At 38.5% G+C, this 14,191-nt stretch overlaps 1 protein-coding gene across 2 annotated transcripts in view; it reads right to left on the minus strand.

The window, feature by feature from the left end:
• The window catches only part of LOC136864231 (protein SCAI), a 286,500-nt gene that overhangs the window by 229,768 nt on the left and 42,541 nt on the right, over positions 1-14,191 (minus strand). For both annotated transcript variants that reach the window (XM_067140962.2, XM_067140961.2), the window contains one exon: positions 2,452-2,609. In XM_067140962.2, the coding sequence (XP_066997063.1) occupies positions 2,452-2,609 (158 nt within the window). The remainder of the gene's footprint in view (positions 1-2,451; positions 2,610-14,191) is intronic.

Below are 14,191 nucleotides of genomic sequence, written 5' to 3' on the forward strand. Positions count from 1 at the left end.
AGAAACCTTTATTCCGATTATTTGTAAACTACACCAGAATAAGGTCCGCCCAAACATACACGACCAGCACCGCCTTCTCCACACAGCTCCCCGCCAACTTCACCAACATGCCCCACCTCTCCTCATGACATCGGTCCACACTGCTACTAGTAACAATAGCTCACCCGTCAGAACACTACTAATGGTGAAAAGACTCTTGAATAAGCAGGTTCCGGATGGATAAGTGGGACATGTATGTTTGTTATTAATTTTCACTCATACATAGGTATTATTAAAATACCTATATAAGTTTTCATTATATATCTTGAACAGGATCATTTTCATTGCAGATAACAAAGAATACTCATTTGACAGCACCTCAGCTAATAACAGCACACAGCTATATGTAACAACACTAATCTTCCTATCACTGATAACAATAACATCAAGTTATGACGAAAGTCAACTCACAAATGGAGTAATTTTAATCTACACACCAAGTTTTATATATATAAAAGACAAGTGATTCACATCTCATAGTAGTGTTTTAAATGTGTGTCAATAATATGTCACCAGGACACTACTGCAAGATTTTAATAAGCCACATGTTAAATAGTTTATTCAGAAATAGTGTTTTATAGTAACTTATGTTTTAAGACTTAATTTCCACTCAAGACAACTCTTAAATGGATTGAATCATGTATGGTTAATGTAGATATGTCATCTTTATAGATGTAATATATTACTATGTATTGAATAGGATTTTTTTACATTTAAAGTGATGTACCTCTTGCAGTTTTGTCGATCACTAATCACATCTAGAATCTCCTATGTTATCCACTAATTCTTACTTGATCTTATCCTTCTTCATCAGACCTACTGATCTCACTCTTCAAGCATGCCCACTCTTTATCTATTGTCGAGTTTCCTTCAGCCTTTTCATTTAGTCCTTGTGCAACATGTTCCTTAAAACAATCCCTCACACTCTTTTCTTTCAACTTTTCTAGCTCCCAGTTTCTTTAATTACTTTCTTCAACTTCAGATGGCATTTCATGACCACCAAGTTGTGGTCAGATTCCACGTCTGCTCCTGGGAAGATCTTGCAATCCAACGCCTGGTTTCTGAATATCTGCCTAATCATGATGAATTGTATTTGATACCTTCCAGTGTCTCCAAGTCTTGTCCATATATACAGCAGTCATTTATGTTGTTTTAACCAAGTATTAGCAACAACTAAATTATGATCGTGCAGAATTCAACCAGCCGATTTCCTCTGTCATTCCTTTGTCCCAGTCCGAATTCTCCAATTGCATTACCTTCTCTTCCTTGGCCTACCATTGCATTCCTGTCTCCCATCACAGTTAGACTGTAGTCTCCTTTTACACAATGAATCTTTATCTTCATGGATTCTTTTGATTTAATCACCACCACCACCACCACCACCCACTAATCTAAGAGACATACAGACCTGCACTATTGTGGTGGGCATTGGTTTGATGTCAGTCTTCACAACAATAATCTGTTCACTCTGCTGGTTGTAGTAGCTTACCTGCTACCCTATTTTCTTCTTCATTATTAAACACACTCTTGCATCCCCCCCCAGTAGATTTTGTGTTTATTACTTTGTAGTTGCCTGACCAAAAAACCTGCTTTTCATGCCAACATACTTCACTTACACCAGCTACATCTAACTTTAGTCCATCTATTTTCCTTATGAGATTCTCTAACCTACCACAATGATTCAAACTTCTAGCATTCCATTACCCCCAGAATATTTAATTTGCGAGGAAGCCATCATCAGTACATCATTCATTCATTCATTCATTCATTCATTCATTCATTCATTCATTCATACAGAGAGAGATACATGTCCTCAGGAGATAAGTTATGGCTGCAATTTCCCATTGTTTTCAGCCATGTAGCAGTATCAACGTAGCTAAGCCATTCTAAATATTACATGGCTGCATCAGACAATCATCCATACTGCCGCCCTTGCTCCTCCCCTCCACCTTTTGATGAGCCGTTTGATAGTCTCATCTCTTGACAGATAACCATCTGATATGGTTGCTTCATTGAGACTCCCAAGGTTCTCCATCACAGGAAGGTGACATGGTTCACCGGGAGGACTTAAGTCATAGAAAGTTGTACACTACTGTACACACAGGATTTTCAATAGTCGGAATAATTATTATACTCGAGGGGAGGAGTGTAAAATGGGGAGATGGATGATACTTCAACGTCCTTGAAATTGCTCAAAATTTTAAGAAATACCAGAATTCTGTTCCAGAGGACCTGATCAGTGGTGCAGAAGTCAATGACATGGAGTTAACACATTCCGTTTTTAAAGTTTCTTTGAATTATAACTCCAACATTATTATGACTGAGAAGGTCACAGACTACAAAATAATGGGACGTTTTATTTTGGTCTTAAATAAACTTGTAGCTTTCTGAATATAATATGTCAATACTTACCTATGAGAAAGAACAATTGTATTTGAATCTGCATGAAGTACACTAACAATTCCATCTGCCTTAATAAAAGATTTTATCTCCTCCAAAACTAATGACCATTCTAACTGATCATCAGGTTCATAGGTACTTGTGTAGTCAATAATTTGCTTATCCAGTTCCTGTAAAAGACGATATATAATATTTAAAAAATTAAAGGAAAAGGCAAGAAACATAACAGATCTAGTTTAGCATGGACAAGTACAAGTTGAAATGTAAAGTAAAGGAGAGATCTCTTAATTTTCTTTACTAGATTTGTCATGAAGTTAGCAAAATTACTACATCACTGAATACCATAACATTTAATCCTGGAATGCTAATTTTAGCACTGAGACAACAAAGACAGATGATATTTTTCAGGGTCACAATACAGCAGATAAAAAAGGAAATCAAATCTTCTGTATAGGAAACCGTTCAAATATGTAATGGAAGAATATAAACAAGAATATAAAGAAGTATACATTATAATCTTATGATACATGTGAAACGTCAGAAAAAATTGACAGTTTGCTAAAAAATTATTTTATTCCCTCAGAAGTTAACTACAACTGTCCTAACAATGCCAAAAACTTCAAATTAAATTTCACTGTTGCTCTACTGATGTACAGGTTGTCACCAAACAATTTTCAAAAACATTCATCGTGATCAAACTTATCGAACACCTTGGAAAAGTCCAAATATATCATGTCAACTTGCAAATGTCTGTCCAATGCATTAAAAACACTCTGAACAGTGTTTATCAGGTTGGTAGAAGTTTATCGGTGAGGGTAAAATCCATGCTGGCATTGTGATATCTAAGGTTTCATATCGTAAAATATACAACACCAAAAAAAATCTGTTCAATTTTTTCTGCAGAAACAGAATAGAAATTCACCTATAATTTTCAATAACTGTATTATCACTCAATTTAAAAAAGGGACAAATTCAGCTCAATTTCCACAAATCTGTAAATATCCAAGTTGTTTGTATTAAATAATATGTGAGAAAGGAAACATTACCAAATCAGCACAACCTTTCAACAAATAAAGAGATAAGAGTCAGTACCACTTGACTTTCCGTGTTTCGATTAATTTATTGTTCTTTTGTACTCAACTTCATCAATAAAATCAGTCAATAAAAGTCTACATGTTCTTAAAGAGTCTCCCACCGCCAGCAAATATGAAGGTACTTGAGCACTATACACATTTGTGAAATGAGATGCAAAAGAGTCAGCAATGCTCTGAGCAGTAGTTAAAAGATTACCATTGAACAGCATCTGTTGAGCAGATGTCCTGTTATTACTTTTGCTTTTCATAAAATTCCAAAAGAATTTAGGATTGTTATATATACTTATTTCACATACAAATAACACTTGTACACACAACTTACACATTTTGGCTTAATTCGCAGATTGCCATACAGAAGCAAACTGAACTCCGAGTGCTTAGCAAGTTTTCTATGATACGCCTTGAGTTTTAAAATCTCTATTATATCCTCAGTGAACCAACATGCATATCTTTTCCTTTTAATACATGTCTTCTTAGGCAAGAATTGATCTAAAGTATTATTAACCACATCATAAAATAAATCCAAGGCTTTGTTTGGATCAGTAAATTTTGTTAAATCCTTCCAATTTACATTTTGTAAATACATATAAAGTTCATAGAAATTTGGTTGGCAAAATTACGGACTACTCTCGGAGTATTTTTGGACATTATATATTACGATTATTTATTTATTGAATATCGTAATAGTTTGAACCCTTTTTTTTTACATGTTTTATTATGGTTATAGTTTTGATCAGATAATTACCTGATAATTATTAAGAATTAACTTAATTATAATTAATTATTGGTCCTGTGTGTAAAGATGGAGAAAAGTGAACATCTTGGTGGAAACGAAGTGAGAGCAGCTTGTAAACATAGAAAGGAGGCATATCAGAAATGGCTCCAAGGAAGGGCTGAGGCAGACAAGGAATTGTACACAAATTAAAGAAACGGAGCAAAACAAATACACTTAAGAAAATGGATATTGCAACACCATGAAGGCATTGGTCGTTTATGTTGATTTTCAAGATATGGAACGACGCCATGTAGGTATGAAAACGATCAAAGTTTCAGACCCATTGGATTGTTGCTACAGGTCTCCCCACGTGTTTGGTCACGGAGGAATCAACTCCAGTATACGGACTATGGTGTAGCGTAGTTGACTTGCGGTCTGTGCAGTGAAGTGTTCCCCATCAAACATGCCTCAACGACAGAGAAGAGCACACTATCAACAACTGTCGCCGTTTGAGAGGGCTCAGATAATTGGGCTGTTTGAGGCTGGATTATCGCTAAGGACTGTTGCTGCACGTGTTGGCCGATAGGCATCTACGGTACAACGTGTATGGCAGCAGTGGTCAAATGAAGGTACCCACACTCGTAGACCTGGCACAGGCCCAGCGCGACAGACAACTGTGAGAGAGGATCGCCGCATCATTCGGATGGCCCGAATGGAACCCCATGCAACAGCAGCGCAAATTCGAGCAGCTGTGGCACCCCACGTTACACAACAAACAGTTGGTAATCGCCTGCGTGCAGCTGGCTTACGAGCCCGTGTCCTTGTAGAAGGTGTTCCATTGACCCCATAACAGCGACGTGTAAGGCTGGCCTGGTGTCTAGAAAGATCGACGTGGGTCGACAAATGGTCTTTAGTGATGAATCGCGCTTCTGTCTTGCCCGCAGTGATCACCGGAATCGTATGCGCCGACATACCAGGGAGAGGTGCCTCCCAGATCTTATTGTCGAGAGGCACACAGGGCCTACACCAAGCATTATGGTCTGGGGAGCTATTGGCTTTAATGTGAAATCACAATTAGTGCTCATTGAGGGCACTATGACTGCTCGATAGTACATTGATAGGGTACTCAATCCAGTGGTTGTCCCTATGGTGGCGAACATTGCTAACGGGATGTTTCAGCAGGACAATGCCCGGGTTCACACTGCACGCATCTCCAGAGAAGCTCTCCACGACATCACAACCTTAGAATGGCCCGCCAGATCCCCGGACCTCAGTCTTATTGAGCCTGTGTGGGACATGATGGGTCGAGAACTGGCCAACCGTCCTCAGCCACCCACAACTATGGAACAACTGACCCGTGCAGTGCAGCAAGCATGGGCCACAATTCCTCAGGAAGCGATCCAGGGCCTTACTGACTCCATGCCTCGACGAATTCATCAATGTATTGCAGCTCGTGGTGGGCATATCCTGTATTGATTGTTGTCCAAACTTGCGGTCAGAGAGACCTGAAAGTGTAATCATCCAAGCACAACCAAACACTCATCCTGCATGTTCAATTACAGCAAAGTAGCACCACTCCTTCTGGGTGTTGCAATTTCCATTTTCTTCAGTATAGCTGTTCGAATCCAAAACGAAGTCTTGGGAAGATTTTGGTAATAACCTCAAAAGGCTAGGTCAAGAAGCAGGGAAACCTTTCTGGACAGTAATAAAGAATCTTAGGGAGGGAAAAATGAAATGAACAGTGTTTAGGGTAATTCAGGTGAACTCATAACAGATCACAGGAAATCACTGGACAGGTGGAGGGAATATTTTGAAAATTTTCTCAATGTAAAAGGAAATCTTCCTGGTGGTGTTATAAACAACCAAGCTCATGGGGAGGAGGAAAATGGTGAATTTTGCAACAACTATCGAGGTATCTCACTGCATAGTATACCAGGCAAAGTATTCACTGGCATCTTGGAAGGGAGGGTGTGATCAGTGGTTGAGAGGAAGTTGGATGAAAACCAGTGTGGTTTCAGACCACAGAGGGGCTATCAGGATCAGATTTTCAGTATGCATCAGGTAATTGAAAAATGTTACGAGAGGAATAGACAGTTGTGTTTATGTTTCGTAGATCTATAGAAAGCATATGACAGGGTACCGAACGAAAAGATGTTCGCCATACTGAGGGACAGTGGAATTATGGGTAGATTATTAAAATTAATCAAAGACATTTATGTTGACAATTGGGCTGGAGTGAGAATTGATGGTAGAATAAGTTCTTGGTTCAGGGTACTTACAGGGGTTAGACAATGCTATAATCTTACACCTTCGCTGTTCATAGTTTACATGGATAATCTGCTGAAAAGGTATAGAGTGGCAGGGAGGGATTCAGTTAGGTGGAAATGTAGTAAGCAGGCTTATGCTGAAAACTTGGTCTTAATGGCGGATTGTGCCGAAAGCCTGCAGTCTAATATCCTGTAATTTGAAAACAGGTGCAATGAGTATGGTATGAAAATTAGCCTTTTCAAGACTACATTGATGGCAGTAGGTAAGAAACTGAACAGAAATGTATGTCAGATTGGTGGTGCAAAGCTGGAACAGGAAGATAATTTTAAGTATGCAGATTGTGTGTTCTCCCAAGACGATAACATAGCGAGATTGAATCAAGGTGCCGTAAAGCTAATGCAGTGAGCTCGCAATTGCAATCAACAGTATTCTGTAAGAAGGAAATCAGCTCCCGGATGAAACTATCTTTACATCAGTCTGTTTCCAGACCAACTTTGCTTTATGGGAGCGAAAACTTGGTGAACTCAGGATATCTTATTTGTAAGTTAGAAGTAAAGGGCATGAAAGTAGCGAGAATGATTGCTTGTACAAACAGGTGGGAACAATGGCAGGAGGGTACTCGGAATGAAGAGATAAAGGCTAAATTACGAATGAACTCTAGGGATGAACCTGTACGCATAAACCTGCTTCAGTGGTGGGGTCATGTGAGGCGAATGGAGGATAGGTTACCTAGGAGAATAATGGACTCTTATGGAGGGTAAGAGAAGCAGAAGGAGACCAAGATGATGATGGTTAGACTCAGTTTCTAATGATTTAAATTTAAGAGGTATAGAACTAAATGAGGCCACAGCAGTAGTTGCAAATAGACGATTGTGGCGACGCTTAGTAAATTCAGTTGTTTTCAGACTGAATGCTGAATGGAATAATGGTCTATAATGATAATGTATGTACGTACGTACAGGTCCTAAATTATTGAAGATGTGGTGAATGAACTTAAGGAACTTGTTTGTAGCAGCAGGATTACCTAAACAGATGTTATAATGGCTGTATCTTTCTTGCAAGACAGAAGTGTGTTGAAGTATTAATTTCAAAACACCTCATAAACAGTGAATCCTTGGAAATGTGCAAGATCCACGAAACAATTTTTCACGAGACACTGAAGATCGAATCTTGTCCTTCCAAATGCGGCACAATCAAACAGTAATGGTCCACTGTTTGCGAACATCCACAAAAGCACAAATAATCGTTTGCAGTGTTAATTTTAAAGCATTTAAAGTACCGTAGCACTTAAACTTTCCCTGTCTGGAAAGAAACTGAACGACAACGACTTACAAGATGTTCACGTGTAATATTGTTGCTTAGAACTATAAAATGATCAGTATTTCTAAGCTGTGTTTTACTCTTTGTACGTCAGAGTAATGCTGCTAAGCACTTTTGAGAGAGTGAGTGAGTGAGTGTGTTGTTAATCTGCACTGTGGAAGTTATCTTACACTAAAGGACCAATTTCATAACTAACCTCAATATGTTACTTTGCCCATAATGGCCGCCTCTGTTGATGGAGGTCGGCAAGGTTTTTCTATCTCACTGAATGAAAATATTTAAAACAAGCTAGTTTTAAGTAAACTCGTGAATCATCAGAACAAAGAAAACATCATTTCCTCCAATACCGGTGAACCAGTTAAATTCACGACAACCTCTGTTACTGTTCCTGAAATACCCAATCAACGTCCTAACAACATATGGTTAAGTTACTCTGCCACAATGCAATCCTACCCCACCTAAGACCAAGCTATAGTTATTGAATCTTGTGATAGTATTGAGTGTTAGAGATTATATACTAGCAATTGGAAAATTGACTAGTCTTGACTAGTCCTAGTAACGTCTGGTTTGTATCAGATATCTAATGGAAGATGATGATGCTTGTTATTTAAAGGGGCCTGATATTGAGGTCATTGGCCTCTAATGGTATGAAATGAGATGAAATATGACAAATTAAAAGTCCCAAATCCTCAAGTGACCAGAATTCAAAGCGTGAGGACGAAGAATGAATGGATGGACGAAGAATGGATGGATGGATATGAATTTAAAACGATCAGTGGAACCGACCCACAGTGCCTCACATGCACAGAAGCTGGCACAAAACAATAGTATTACTGACCAAGGGACTGCTTCTATAGCATGATGCCGAATCGATTTTGCTTGTAGTCGAAACTGGTCCAAAATCCAGGTCATTGGCCCCTCGTAAGGGTACTTATCACTAGGAAAGTAGAACCATACTATTTGTCATTTGGCGGTACTAATCAAAGGTAGCACAGACTCACGGTATTCCACACATTCTGGTACTATTCACAGGTAGTGTAATGGGCACATGCAACACTGTCGTGCTGCCGAGCGGATGGCGCTTTCGTGGTCAGCTACCATTTAGGAGCAGGTGGGTAGGTTTCTCTGTGAATACTAAGTTGAGAGACAACTGTTCCTCTTTTCCGTTCAATACATATATTATCTCTTACTTGCTGTATTTACAACTATTTACACTTGAAGTTAATTGTGTCTGTTAGGCACAGGAAATCACGAGCTACTGTTCCTTTACTTGCGTTCTATCTGACACTTCTGTATATTCAAAGACCAAGACTTATTTCTCTACTATTGGTCTTATCAAATTAGAAGAATAGGTCAGCCTTAAGTATACTGTGTTGCAGTTTCACGGATGGATCTCCTCTTACGAGCGCGACGCTGCAGAGTCTCTGCCAATTACATGACTGACTATAAGTGTCCCTCTATCTACAACTCTACAACTGTGACTGCGACTGTTGGCAACTCTTACTGGGACTACCCTTCCCTTTCGGCCGGTCCTCTTTTATACTCCTTATCTTGCGTACGTGACCGCTCTATGTCATAAACATCCTGTTTTCCCTGTGATTTCTCTTGTCTGTAAATACGATAATATTCCTTCTAAAACTTCTATGATTACTCAAGTGCCGCCTATTTCCAATAGTTGCGATACACTTGTTTACTAGTAGGTTTCCACGCACGGTGCGGGCCGTGTGACTTCATATCACATTCTCTCTGTATTGCCGCTGATTAGAGCAATCATAAATACACACTGGTATTGCTGCCAGTTACAGCAATCCTAACTTTGCCTTAACTTCTCCTCGTGGTTTTCCTCATGCCTTTACAATATTACTCTGTACAATTTAATATTCATGGGTTCGGGTTCGTACTTCCGACAGAACAACACATACTTATGGTGTTTCGCACATTCTGGCACTATTTTTTTTTTTTTTTTTTTTTGCTAGGGGCTTTACGTCGCACCGACACAGATAGGTCTTATGGCGACGATGGGATGGGAAAGGCCTAGGAGTTGGAAGGAAGCGGCCGTGGCCTAAATTAAGGTACAGCCCCAGCATTTGCCTGGTGTGAAAATGGGAAACCACGGAAAACCATCTTCAGGGCTGCCGATAGTGGGACTCGAACCTACTATCTCCCGGATGCAAGCTCACAGCTGCGCGCCTCTACGCGCACGGCCAACTCGCCCGGTTCTGGCACTATGTACAGGCAACACAAACCTATGGTGTTCCTGACATAAGTGGACTAACCACAGGGACCCGAACTATCCCGTGGTATTCCTCACATAGTGGGAACTAAGCATAGGCAAGGCAGAATCATGGTGTCACTCATCCCATGGTGTTGCTCATATAGGGGTATGAATCACAGGTACTGTAAGACAGATAAATCTCATTTTGTCCCATGTTGGCTCAACACAACTAAGGTTAAGTTATAAGAAGATTCCCACCTTCTAATACCTGTCAATTTCTTATAATAGTTTTACTGTTTACATGACATAATCCAGCTTAATCTCTAGGTGTATACTAAATAGGACATGTTTCATTCCGATTATGGAACATCTTCAGCTAAAAGATTTGACAAAATGGCAAGACAAAACACATGTAATGATTATGGTGATGAAATAAAATGTTCATTCATGTTGGGTGAAAATTTCCAACAAGTCAATGTCCAAGTAACGAAGTAAAATCGGCGTACGGGGTCTTCTTTATGCTGGAGAAGTGTATGCTTGCTGATATTGAAGAACAAAATTAGTGATATAAAAGATCTTAAAATATAGTTGTCGGGAGAACTCTTAAAAAACAACTGTAGTTGAGTTTAAGTTATACAGTTAAAATGAGTCTGAAACAAGAAGAAATTAAGTAAGGAGGGATATATTTTAAAGGAAAAAATCTTGTAAGAATGTATGTTAGCGAGGATATAAGGATAGTATACACCCAGAGATTAAGCTAGATAATGAAGATCCTTCTAAAATTCGAGGCAAAAAAGTAAGAAACGAAAGTAAGTGGGAGAAAAATATTTAAAAAAAGAAAGCGCGAGCAACAGGCCAAGCATATGCAAATATTACTGTGGGGAAACATATTTCTGCAAAGGATTCGTCCTCTCTGTGTGCTGCAGATGTGTCACCCCGTGATGGTTGGGGTACTCGCAACACACGCCTTTGACAGAAAGGAGAGGAAATCATCCTGAAGATTGATAGACATACTAGACAATTTCCTTATACTGTTTCTCACCACAAAAGAAACCGTAGTAAACACAGGTTTTTGTCAAGTGGCCTGAATGCTCTAAAAATTTATACCCTTTTCACCAAAGAACATTATCCAGATGCCTTTCCTTATCTCAAATCTGGGGGTGATATACATAAACTTAAATGAGAAGTTATTTATGCATTTTATCTTGATTACTGTCGTACTCACTTTAATTATGGTTTTGGAGTACCAGAAACAGATGTTTGTAGCACATGTGCCCTTCTGAAATGCAAAATTGACCATGAGAAAAATTCTACCATTAGGAAGAATCTGGCTACAGATTTAAGAGTCCATAAATGTAGGGCAAATACTTTTTATAAAGAACTTGAGAAAGCCGAGCAAGAATTGCAGGCTCATGGCAATATAGCATTTTGAATTTCAACAGAATTATTCCTTTTCCCCATTTGGAAGTAATTGTAGTTACATAATTTTTCCATATACAGTTGTAAAACAAAAAAGCTGTGATGTAATGTAGCCTGAAACAGAGGCACACAGGGGTGTTAGTGAAGTTTTGTCATGCTTCTTTCACTATTTCCAAAATTACTTGAACAAAGATGTAAAAATACTACAGGTTTTTTTTTTTTCAGATGGTTGGAGTGGTCAAAACCAGAATTACACAGTGATGAGATTCTTGTTCATGCTGGTATTCACAGGTAAATTCACCAATATTGTATACAAGGTTCCAATAAAGGGTCACAGCTTCCTTCCATGTGACCGGAAATTTGCCATTATTGAAAAATTGAAACAAAAGGTAGAAAGGATGGAGATGTATGAACGTTGGATGCAACTTGTTGAAACAAAATTTGAGGTTGCCAGCGTGAAAGAGGACACGATACTAAATTTCAGAGATCACTTACAAAGATTCTTTAAAATAAGTTTAAGGTGAGCCAGTACAAAACATTCCTGTCTTCCGTTGCACCAACATACATGTTTCCTTTGTTCAGAAAGGAAGTCAACCCAGAACTCCCCTCTCAGTCTGTTGAATGTAATGATGAGCTAATAGGTATTAATTCAGAATAACTAAATGACTTGAAGAAACTCTCATTTACTTAGCACCAGATACAGTTACCTTTATCCATAACTTGAAAGAAAATTCAGGTTCTAATAGTGATTAGGACTGACATAACTTCAATTATTTTAAACAATAATTTAAAATAAATATAAACAAGTTGGTTTATTTTTACATTTAATTTTTTTTTACCCTACATATTTCAAGAATGACCCAACTCCACTCAATATATATTATATTTTCAGCAAAGCGATAAGAACAGTGCAATCTTCTATAACAGATATAGTAAGAAGTCCCTACTTCATCATTTGAATACATAATTTATGTTATTCCTGTAACCATGCTCAAGTATTTAAGTTTTCTCTCCCTCCTGAAAAGTGTTGTCCTGGAGTTGGGACATTCTTGAACTCACAAATTCTCAAAATTATTTTATTTTCACTAAATGATCGTGAAATCTCAAAACTCACAAACAATGAATCCAGGACTCCCCAAAGCTAAAGCTCTATCTAAAAATCCACAAAGCTGGAGTTCCCATAGCACCAATAATCAATTTTAGACCAAATCCCCAATATACAATTTCCCAGTTCATACGAAGTTTTTTAAAGCAGAATTATTCTTTTCCAATCAAAAAATCAATTAAAAAACACCATGGAATAGTGTGAAAGACATTAAAATCCAGCCACACCATTCTCTCCATTCTTTTGATGTAGTGAATATGTACCCCAGCATTCCTATTAACAATACAATAGATATAATTAATAATAATTTAAAGAAGTTTAGTAAACTGAGTCAGCCTGAGACTGAAGAATTTATCACTATCCTAAAATTAGTGCTGCATAATAATTACTTCAGTTTTAATAACGTTATTTAATAACAAAATAGTTTGCCCATGGGCTCTCCAGCTTCAGGGATTTTAGCTTATTTGTACTGTATTTGGATTATCTTAAATAAAATAAAATCATAGACCAGGGCCATCCAGTCATTGCGCTCCGAGAACGCGCCCACACTCGGGGAGCACTGGGCAGTCAGACTAGCGCTCCTTCCCCTACCACCACTACAGTGTGGCAGCGAGGAGACCTGGGACAGATGGACGATGTTCGGACCGCGCTGACTAGATACGTACGTACAGACGTGCGGCCGACGGCTTTTGTGGGTTTGTTGACATCACTTTGATAGGGCTGTTTTGCCACCACAAATATACCGCATATACATAAATCGAAAGAACTCAGATTACAGGATATGCAGGAAACGAAATCAAGTGTTAAGTAAAGAATAATGTGATTTATTCAAATTTGAAATTACAACATATCTGAGAGGAAAATTCAACAAAATTTTACAAATATGAAGAGATAGTACAGACCTTGAGTGACTTTTGCTCAGTCGTTTTTACGAGCTTTTAGTTTTGGAGCAAATAATCTTTTCCAAATTGGGTACAATATTTCTGAACACAGCTATTCTTAAACAATTGCGAAAGTTTCTATCGCCCATCGTTGCACGATGTTACTTTTGGTAACCTTAAGAACCAAAAAGAAAAGCTCACAAATGTACGTTTAGCGAACATTGACAGAACTTAACATGCACGTTGATACAAAAGTGGGTATTCTTCTTGCGGAAAGCCGCTGTTTGCAATTCTTCTAAACTTCGTGACATTAGAAAGCGGTCTTTAAGACGAACATTGCACTCCAGTTCAATCAACTCTTAACTGTGGAGCACTATCTGCTCTAAGAGAAAATGGTCAAAGAAATACATCTAACACCCCTTGGAGTTCTGATAATTTTGAAAATCTCTTTTCAAACTCTTCTTGTAATTGGCAGATTACCTGCAAGTACTCATCAAAGTCGATACCTTCTTTCACTGTTTCAGGTTATAGAAAATGTCCTGTGTTCCTTGCACTCATCTGGTTTTCCCACAAAATCAATTTTATTTTGAACGCTTGAAATCTTTCCACCAAATCGCAGATATTGTGCTTTTCGCCCTGAAGCGAAGTGTTCAAAGTTCAGATGGGCAGTAATGTCACTTGAAAATGCCAAGCCTGCCACCAACTCAGGATCACGCAAAAGAACTTTGGGCCGCC

The sequence above is a fragment of the Anabrus simplex genome, chromosome 2, assembly GCF_040414725.1.
Source record: "Anabrus simplex isolate iqAnaSimp1 chromosome 2, ASM4041472v1, whole genome shotgun sequence".
Lineage (NCBI taxonomy): Eukaryota > Metazoa > Arthropoda > Insecta > Orthoptera > Tettigoniidae > Anabrus > Anabrus simplex.